Genomic DNA, 11616 nt, shown 5'->3' on the forward strand with positions numbered 1-11616 from the left:
CCATTCAATATGCCTTCGTCTAGTTTCTTCTGCACCCTGGTACAAAGTCACAAAGATCTTAAAATCCAGAACCTTCACCAAATCCCTAAATTATACTACACTGCATTTCACAATAAACTTCAAACACACACAAACCCACTAATCACACAACTGTCAACTAACACATTTTCAAACAACCTGCCCCGTAGACTGAAACGAAAATAGTGTAGAGATCTTCTTCTTTAGTACGTGAATAAAATAAGTGGTAGGTGTTCCTAACCAGGTAAACCTTTCAAATTTAAAAACTTCACTGTTATTATTGTCACTTTATAGAATATTACCACTGGGTAACCTCCCTAATCTTAAGATTCAAGTTAACTATTTTCTATATCACTTATCAAATCTACTTATTGCACGAAAAATGTATAGATTGTAGTTTTATTTCAATAAAATAAAAAAATTAAACAACTATGTACCTAAGTACAGTAATTGTGGACAGTAAATTAATATCTAAAATTCTAAATATCGCAACAGACAATAATCCTTACTACGTATCTATAATAGATTCTATACTATAGAGTAACAACGGGAATATAATGCGTTATACACTTATGTTTTGAAACCTACCTATAACTATAATTTATTATCTATTATAACTGATTCATTACTTTTCGGTCTTATAAATGGTTAATTTAATATTAAATAACAGTTAAACGTTTATTTTTGATTGATTAACCTCTTAGCGATACTAATTTCATTAATGATAAACCTCATTATCTATACATTTTTAATCATTAATATTATGTAATGTAACAGATCCTATTTTAAAATTTACTATTGGTTATAAATATTACTCAGTTTATTTAATAATCAATGCTATTGCGTATACGTGTATAACGTTTGCTACATTTTAATGAAAAATAATAACATATAATATTATATAAGTGTTATTTTAAATCTGATAAAATGTATTCATTCTATACTTTAAATAATTTTTGGTTATGTAACTTAATAATAATAATAATTTATGATATATCTCAGATAATAGTAACTTATCTTAATAGTGTTATTGCTCAACAATAGTATATTAGTAACAATTGTATATTTAAGATTATGATTAAGAAGCAATAAATATTTATTATGTATGTTTATTTTTCGTCTATGTGATCATGTACACCTTTCAATTAATGATTAATGGAAGCAAATTGGATCCAGGTATTACTTTTAGGAGGGAGGGATTAAAATTTAAAATTTACAGTACTAATCAGGAAAAAAAAATATGGAAAACAGAAATAATTATGCAACTGTACAGCAACTATTGAAAAAAATGGAATTTTATTATTTTGTTTCATTATTGATTCAAAACAAATTTCCAAAGACAGGGACTTAAAATTGTACCAAATGTTGAAATTAGCTCTAGCAGTGGGATATTGAGACTTTTCACGGAGGGCCGTGGCTATCGGCTGATAGTGGGCATCGAATGATTCATACAAATAAGAATTTAGAATTTAGAGGTATTCACAGTTATGGTTGTAAAGAAAAATATAGGTACTGAATACAATTGTTATTGAAGATATTATTGACATCGATAAAAATAAAAATAATTTATTAGAGAAAAATGAAAACTATGTAAAGTATATAAATGTATATTATAACCTAAGAACATTTTTTCATAAATGTTATATTATATTTGATTTTTAATAATTAATGTATTAAGTTATTTTCTTTAGTAATTACTAATTTATGGGAACATATTCTATAATTTTTAACAAAATTCGTAAAAATCACCAAAACTTTCAAATTGTTTTGTTGTGAAAAGTCATCAACCTGTTCATACCATTAAACTACATTTGGTATACCGTTAGGTACATCATCTGAATAATCGAAAATTCATAAAACTAAAAAAATATGCCTGTGCGAATGAAGCTTTTTTCCAAAGGATACGAAAAAAACAAGGTTATCGACCGTCACGGTTAAAATCACAGTCAAATATTAGTTTTTTATTGCAATAAAATAAATGAAATTTTCAATTAAAATTAATTTGTTATTATTATTATTATTATTATTATACAAATATAAGACAAGGATTATTAATTATGACCATATAGAAACCATGGTATCGTGACGGGCGATAAACTTTTTTTTCGTATTATCTCAATAATATATTAATATCTTACCATATTGTGCATATCAATATTATTTTTCCACTATATTTTATAATTAAAAGATGAAAATTAAGATGACAAGCAAAAGTACGTCGGACAATGGTCGAAAAACCATACAAGCTGGCCAAAATAAATAATTGAAACTATGATATTTATGTAAGTATACAATATTATCATTGTAAGAGTTTTTTATTGATATTAAAATATAAGTACCAACATTAAAATTGATTTTATTGATCATTATTCTGAAACTAATTCTGGTTCTTTATCACTGCAATAAATTTATCTCTAGCAATAAATGTTAGACTTCTGTAAGCAGTTTTAGATTCTGAGTGGATAGATTAATGAACTAATTAATAAGTTTTTAAAAATTAGTACAAGATTTCTTCAAATTTTCCTACACTTCACAAAAAAAAAAACGTTTACTGGAAAGTCAAATTAATTTTCTACTCGAGTCTGAAGTTAGACATAGATCATTGACCCGTAAATTAACAAATTCTCATACAACGATCGTCTTATTTTGTTGTTATTCAAAAAAATAATGACTGTAGATTCTTGATATTTACATGAAACGTTAATTTTATCATTTTCTTTGCATAATACAATTTTCAAAGTATTTCGACTCATTTTGAGTTATTCATAGACATTTGACATTTTTTTTGAGTTTTTATTATATAAATGACAACAAAATTGTATTCATTGGGTCAAAAAGCTTGAAAATTATAATACAAGGTTCATCATACATTATGTCATTATTACAATATCAATTTTAAAATACATTAACACGATTTTTTTTATTTATAAGCGATTAAAGTTCAAATTTTGACAAAATTTATAAAATTGAAAATTTACAAATTATTTTGTAGTTAAAAAATTGTACTGAGACTTCTAAATTATACAAATATGATAATATGCAAATAATATTTATTCAATTAATTGAACTAATAATAAAAATATAAGTATCCAATATTATAATATCATTGAATTCATTTTTTTTTTAGAACTTCTAGTAGAAATTATTACCATGTTTCATCAATTAAAACAGAACTGGGTTCACATTTACATAACACAAATATTAGGTCATCATTATTTATTTGATTACTATGTTTTTACACATTTTCAGTTCTGGTTTGCGTAATAGTTTAAAGTTTTGATAATATATTTTTTAATCTTTTCTGAGTAACATTACTTTATTATAAATGTTTAAATTAGATTCCCCCACTATTTTCATAGTTGTTGTAAAAAATAAGGAAGTATGAAAATATAAAATGGCACATGAAGAATTAATTAATTGTATTAAAAATAAATAGTTGATCGACGGTTATATACTCCTATCTCTTATAAGTTTTGGCTGCAGATCTAAGACTCAATCAAGCCATTTTGATAAAATGTTTCAATAAGACTACGGACACGCACGCGCTATAAAAAAAGGTAAAAATTAATAACTGGTCGAATTTTTCCACAAAAAAATCTATAACTACCTACCTATACGGGTACCTTTATAACCTTTGTACCTACCTACCTATACGAGTTTTAAGTTAACCTACTTTCATTCTTTATTGTGTAGGTATTAATAAAATATAAACGGGGACATTTTACATTTTTTATTTTTTGGAATTTAAAAAACTGTTGATAAAGTACTGTAGATACTTGAAATTTACACCAAAAGTCTATTACATCGTTTCCTATTCTCGACGAAAATTTTTTGACTTGTTTTAAGATGTTTACCGACATTTTCGGGTTTCAATTTTAGATAAAGAGCGGAATGATAATGTATTGATTTCACAACAATGAGTGTTTTTTTTTTTTTTTCTGCCTTCACCTTTTGGGACAGTAAAAGTGCTTCGATTTTCTTCAACAGCGTCTTTTCTGGAAGGAAAGTAAATCTAGTTAGCACTTTGGGAGGGGGGGAGGTCAAAAGTATTAAATTTCCAATAGTTTTCAAAAGCGACAGGAAAAATAAACAAAAAATTAAAGAAAAAAGGGACTTTTTACGGAAATTCGGTTTTCGACAAAATCATATTTGGTTTTTGATGTAACTCTAAAAAAAATACCTTAGATACATGAAATATTCACTAAATTTTTATATCAGCATTTTTTATACAGCATAAAATTTTCTATTTTGACACTTGTTGAACCATTTATAAGTAAATGAATTTTTCAATTATTATTAGTTTTTTTTAAACTTATGTCGAAAAAAAAATTTTTGCTCCGTCAAAAAACTTGAAAATGTAATACAAGGTTCCTCTTAGGTTGTTATTAGTGGAAATAAAAAAATATGGGTAAATCTACAATATTTTTTTATTAGAGTTTGAATTTGGAATTTTGGCAAAATCACAAATATCTATTTGAAAATTATTTTGAGTAAGAAATTTAAAAAAAATTTTCTTGTTACTTCAAACAATTTGAAATTGAATAAGAGTTTCCTTAAAAGTTTTTCAACATTTATCAAAAAAAAAAATTTTACGTAGTTGAAATTTTTACAACATTGGATATTCACTCGATTTTCTTATTTAGTTGTAATTCAAAAACGAATAACTGTAGATGCTTGAAAATTACACCATATATTTATTTGATAAATTCATATACTTGATAAAATTTCATAATCAAATTTAAAATGTACAAATTATTTCGTTGTAAAATATTTATAAAATATTCCACTTCAATAATTAAAGATCAAAAATGTAAAACAAAGTTGCACACAAATAGTTTATTTTGAAACCAAAATATCCAAAAATAAATAAAACCCAGTTTTTTTATACTTATGATATTATGTTCAAATTTGGACGAAATTACGTATTACTGTTAATAACCAAGAATAATAATTTAAGTTATTTTGATGTAATTTTAAAATATTATTCGAGGGTATCTACATGAAACTTTTAAAGTATATTATTATATTTTATACACACAATGACTTTTTAAATGTAATTTTTTTGGTAAAAATGAATTTAACCTACAGTAGTATTAATGCTTAATACTAAAATTAATTACTTTAATCGCAATAAGATCATCAACACACTAAATTATTAAGTAATATTTAAACTGAAAAACCATCATCGCTCAGAATCACTAATTTTCTTATAATTGAATTCAAATTTAACACTATCCATTATATTGACCAACTTGTAACCTCTTGTACAGCAGAGCGACATCCATTTATCAGCTTTTTTTAGTTTTTTTTCTCTAAATATCAATAATAGTAATACAATTTCATTCAGTCAAAGAGTTTGAAAATTCCTGATATATTATTACAACAGTAGTTGAAAAATATTAAAAATACATAGACACGTTTTTTGTACAGGCATTTAAAGTTTAAATGTTGACAACATTTATTAAATTTAAAATGTCAAATTATTTTTAATCATTTTATTTTTAATTATTATACCCAACTAAGGATTGAACATTTAAAACAAGGTTCCACGTAAGTAGATTATTCTTTGACAAAAAAAATCTAGAAAATATATAAGCACGGTGTTTTTATATTTTTGTTTTATGTTCAAATTTGGACTAAATTACATGTTAAATAATGAAGAATAATGATTTAAACTATTGCATGTAATATCGAAAAATAAAAACAACGTTGCACAGTTAATGTTCCTCTCTTTATAGTATGAAAATTTAGTTTTTTCGCTTGGACGACAACCTGATTTTTTATTAGTTATTACTCACGAAAAACAGTTTTTTCTGTTTTAAATATTTTGTAATACAAATATAAATAGATACAATAAGTCCTCGTTTAACGTTGCCTTATTTAAGACTTTTAAGCATTTTTGCTAACAATGCAACAATTTCAGTATACCATCTTTTTTAATATCAGACAGTATACATTATGATTTAATTTTAATCGACATTGCTTGTAATTCATACGCACTTATAAAATTCAAAAGGTTTTTTATCATTGAATTCAAATAAAACATATCCATTATATAATGACATACTCTACAACTACTGTAGGTACAGCAGAACGGTACAGAAAAATAGTAATTTAATACATTTGTTTGCCCCCCCCCCCCCCGGTTGCACCACTGGCTTGAGCGGACTTATTCCTCCCAAAAGTTATAAGTTTGATATACAATTATTTCTTATTACATTTTAATAAATAAAAAATATATAATACAAAAATAATTGGTCTTTCCAATTAATAAGTATTCTATTATAAAAAATAAAACTATTAACAATACAAAACATATTTATTTTTATTTTATCACACTATTTATGAAACGTACCTAAAATATAATACAACATCCTGCATCAGTTCTTCTTTAACCAAACTAAAAATATCAAAAATATAAGTACAGTGTTTGTTTATAGATATTAATTCAAGTTTAAATTGTTCTGCAATTAGATATTTAAACAAAAAATAACAATTTTAGCCATTTTGTTGTAATTCAAAAATTATTATTTATAAAGACTTGAAACTTTACCTCTATAACGTACATTATGATTAATAACACTTAAAGAAACTTTCAAGATATTTAGACTAAGTTTAAGAAATGTATACAGTATAGTGAAGTTTCCTTGTTTCCTAATTTGCCAAGCCGTAGTTTAAATAAATCATTTAATAGTTTTGTATCACTCAACGTAGCCACTATTTTTTTTTATTTCAAATTTTGAGCTTATTTTGTTTTACAATCATGTATGCTTTTTTTCAAAACGAATTTGAAAATAAATTAAATATGTAGCCTTTATTTTAAATTCGATTAATCAATATATTAAATACACACATTTATAATAATTAATTTTAATTACAGTTTGCATCGTGTTTAATTATTGTTATTTAAGTGCCCTGCTGATATAAACTCGATAGTTATACCACGAACCTATTCTTATACCGTTCTTTCGTATGTCGGTGTTGACGTGTGTGTTAATAACAGCTATATTATATAACAATAGGTTATACGTACATCATGTTACTGTTGTGTGATTAGTTTTTAGTAAAAATTAGTTCAACCTTCAACCTATCATACAATTAATAGATAGTAAATTACTGAGAAGTATTAACAATAATAACAATATAAATAAATAAACAAAAAGATAAATAAAAAATACTTATTACTGTCTTCTTGCCGCATAACAATTTTTTTATCACACGATCGCATATTAATAATAAACGTTCCTAAAAGTCTAAAAAATGTCTTAAATAATAAAGGAAAATATATTTCTAATTAACAACATAATTATTATTACCTTCTATCTGACTTGTGTTCTTATAAAATTAAACAAAGTTAAGGAAACGTGGAGCAAACAGTATGGTGTAGACTTCAACAAATAAAAACTAGTGCTATTATAACTCACACATATACGTTAAACCTCATTCTGTATATATAAATTACCTTTGAATGTTATGTTTTAAAGAACCACCGACGAGTATACACTTAAATACTTTGGTATTCGTACCATTCATAAGCTATTATTACTGCAAATAAATAATATTACATACCATTAGCTTTTTTTAAATATTTTATTTCATTCAAAAATGTACTACTAACTTTTAAGTTAAACAGCTCTATTTATAAGTTATAACACATTATACAACTAAACCAAACTAAGTTCTAACGGAAAAATATATATGGCGTTATGTACCTCAAAGTTCAATATAAAATAAGTGTTTTTGACCGGTCAACAACAAGCATGGAGTTGATAGTCACCTACTATACTTACTAGTTATCGGTTAACTATGCGTCTGTACCTATACCTGCCATAACATAAACGTCTACTACATAATTATAAAATCAATATATATATGTGAATTGACGTAGGTAACTATTGTATAATGCAAACTAACGAAGCCAAACTATGTACATTATACAAATCTGTGATTAAACATGCGGTTATTCTGAAACTACAATTTTAAATTATTATCACATCTCCATTATGTAACTATTTATGAAATATTAACTAATCAGTAATCAATATATAAAATATATTTTTAATTTGAATGAAAATTGATTAAGAAAACTGTATATTACCTATATCTATAAGTAAATTTTTTTTAATAGCATTAATATTGATGATTATTGTATTTTTTACTATGTTATAGGTGATATTGACAAAATGGTGGTTAAAATTATCATCATCGGGGCTGGAGTTGGTGGTACAGCAGCAGCTGCTAGACTTAGCAAAAAAGGATTTCAAGTAGAAATTTATGAAAAAAATTCATATAATGGTGGAAGATGTTCACTCATTTATCAAAATGGACATCGATTTGATCAAGGTCCATCATTGTATCTAATGCCCAAAATATTTGAAGAGACATTAGAAGATTTAGGGGAGGACATTAAAAATCACATAGAGTTATTGAAGTGTTCTACTAATTATAATGTACATTTTCACGATGGAGAAACGTTCGAACTCACCACAGATATATCAAAATTATCTCGTTCTTTGGAAAAATATGAAGGCAGTGATGAATCGACATTAATTAATTTTTTGAGCTATTTAAAGGAAACTCATATACACTATCAAAGAGGCGTTAAAGTTGCACTCAAAACCGATTTTCAACATTGGTATGATTTATTCAATCCAAAATATATACCAGACATAATCCAACTGCATCTACTGGACACTGTTTATAACAGAGTTTGTAAGTATTTCAAGAGCGACTACATGAGAAAAGCGTTTTCATTCCAGACTATGTACTTGGGGTAAATAGAAAAATGTTAGTTTATAATAAATTTTAAATAAAACAAAAATTTTTTTTTATGTTTTTAGAATGTCTCCATATAGTGGCTTAGCTGCCTATAGCTTGCTGCAGTACACTGAAATAGCAGAAGGGATTTGGTATCCGAAAGGAGGCTTCAATACAGTTTTACAAAGTCTTGAAAACATTGCTGTAAAACATGGGGCAAAATTCCACTATAATGCAGATGTCCAAAAAATAATAGTTGATGACAAAGGAGTGGCAAAAGGAATCAAATTGGTAAATGGTGATGTAGTAAATAGTGACATTGTAATTTGTAATGCAGATCTCGTATATGCGTACAACAAACTTTTACCAAAAACATCATACGCTAAAAAACTCGGCAAAAAAGAACTCACTTCATCTTCTATATCATTTTATTGGTCCATGAAAACAATTGTGCCACAATTGAAAGAACACAACATTTTTTTGGCTGAAAAATATAAACAAAGTTTTGATCAAATATTCAAGGATCATACGTTGCCCGACGAACCATCGTTTTATGTTAACGTGCCAAGTCGCATCGATCCAACAGCAGCACCAGAAGGAAAAGACACAGTCGTGGTCTTAGTACCAGTGGGGCATATAACGAATGTCTCTAATATTGATTTCGATCAACTTGTTAAGAAAGCTAGAGAAAATGTAATCGACACAATGGAGAAAAGATTGAAGATATCCAACTTCAGAAATTTGATCGATCATGAGATAGTGAACGATCCTAGAACATGGCAAAACAAATTTAACTTATGGAAAGGTTCTATACTAGGATTATCTCATTCGTTATTTCAAGTTTTATGGTTCAGACCTAGTTTGAAATGTAAAATATTTGAAAACCTGTATTTTGTTGGTGCTTCGGTGCAGCCTGGTACTGGTGTACCAATAGTTTTATGTGGAGCAAAATTACTAGAGAAACAGTTGTGTGATAGGTTCTCGGAGAATACAGTTAAACTAAAATCATATTCGAAGTCCTTTTCATTATTAATCAGTATCCTAGCAATTCTGTTTTTTTGCTTTGTTTCTGAATTTTAAATTTAACCGAGTATGACATTATATTATTTGTATATATTTTAAGCATTATAATTTTCTCATTTTAATGTTCTCAAACATATTTTAAAACTTTAAATTTATAGTATCTATTATAGTAATGACTAATGTGATGATTTAAATAATTAATATTTTTTATTTTAGTAATTTTAGTAATTTTATGTCTAAAAGACAATTGTATATGGTGAAAATAGAGTTACATTGTAAATTTCCATGTAACTGTTTAGTTAGAAATATGAACATAATATAACATTGTTTTAAATAGAAATGGAAAAAAAAGAAAGTTTTAGAACTAAAATAAAGAACAACATATATTTGAATAATTAGTCAGGCATAGAATTCTATGGACTATGGCCTATGAATCCTATGTAGTCCAATGCCATTATAGGTTGGGTAGATACGGCATAAAGCTCATGCCTCGTAGCGCTATAGGGAGAAACACTGAGGGAAAAAGATCGGGAACGTTTATGGAGCCACAGATATTGATGTATTATTTATCGTCTATACTATTATAGAAGTATGTATTTCTTTTTTTATTTGAATGAGTAATAACAGCAAAGATAATAAAGCTTTACTTATTAAAAAGAAGGAGAAAAAAATACATATATAGAAGTAAATATAATTTACATTATACAGTCGTACATACTATAATATGATATTATGAATTATTTATAATACGTTTAAATCTTTTTTATGTGAGTATAGTTGGAATATAATAATATATCATACACGTCATATAATTTATACTATAAATAACAATATATTATGTATACCTATTATTATAATATTATATTATAAATACTAGGTGTCCCGTCTGCTTGTGCCAAATATTTGTTTTTTTTTATAAATATATTTGTAAAAAAATGAATATGCCATACAAAAATAAAAATAATAAATAAATCAATAATGTATAGTATTTACCTATTGTTTTATCATAATTTATTATTATTCTGTACTCGTACCAATTCATAGATCCTTATATTTTAATTTGAAATAATATTCTTTAATTTACCTACTCTCTTAATTGAATACCTAACTTTTTTCGTAAACATAAACAATATAAGTAGCCAGGTAGATATATATTTAGCTAATCCATTCACTCTTAGACTTAAGAGAATATTATACATGTATAATACTATAATGTACTCAGTGCCTAAGATTTCTCAAAATATGTGAATCTAATATTTACAATTTATCCAAGTATAATCACCCCAACGCCTCAAATAAAATTGAAAGGTCTTAAAATGAAACAAAATTGTATATTTTAATTTAAAAAAAAATCTAAATAATACCTAACCTAACGCGAAATTCTTATACTGATGACCTGATGTCAATGTACTTAATGATCAAGAAAAAAAAAATTGTGAAGAAATCTCTTACCGATTACTACTTTTATTTCGATCATTGTAGTTAAATTCATATCAACCATAGCCAATAAATTATAACTATAATTACCATAATTTCAATAATATAGAGCTTCATATTGTGTTTTAATAGTCAAATTAATAGAATACAATTAATTGTGTGATTACTCAGATTACTAGTTATCTATACAAGGTGTGCTGTGCATTACTGTATTCTAAATCAGACTAGAGTTCGATTCCAGAACCACGATAGCCGACTAATTAGTAGGTAATTACTAATAATAATTCTTAACAATAAAATATTAATTTTTGGACGTTGGTTGTATTCGCATCAAGGTTTATCAGCGTTTACCACTAATTGATTTTACGTAATAATAACTAT

General features: G+C 25.8%; 1 protein-coding gene across 1 annotated transcript; it reads left to right on the top strand.

The window, feature by feature from the left end:
• Positions 1-3418: 3418 nt before the first annotated feature.
• LOC111035759 (phytoene desaturase-like) lies at positions 3419-9916 on the top strand. The gene is made up of 3 exons (XM_022317513.1): positions 3419-3575; positions 8188-8791; positions 8859-9916. The coding sequence occupies exons 2-3, from the start codon at positions 8202-8204 to the stop codon at positions 9853-9855; spliced, it is 1587 nt and encodes a 528-aa protein (XP_022173205.1). The 5' UTR covers positions 3419-3575; positions 8188-8201; the 3' UTR covers positions 9856-9916.
• The last annotated feature ends 1700 nt before the right edge of the window (positions 9917-11616 follow it).

The sequence above is a fragment of the Myzus persicae genome, unplaced genomic scaffold (assembly GCF_001856785.1).
Source record: "Myzus persicae strain clone G006 unplaced genomic scaffold, MPER_G0061.0, whole genome shotgun sequence".
Taxonomy (NCBI): Eukaryota; Metazoa; Arthropoda; class Insecta; order Hemiptera; family Aphididae; genus Myzus; species Myzus persicae.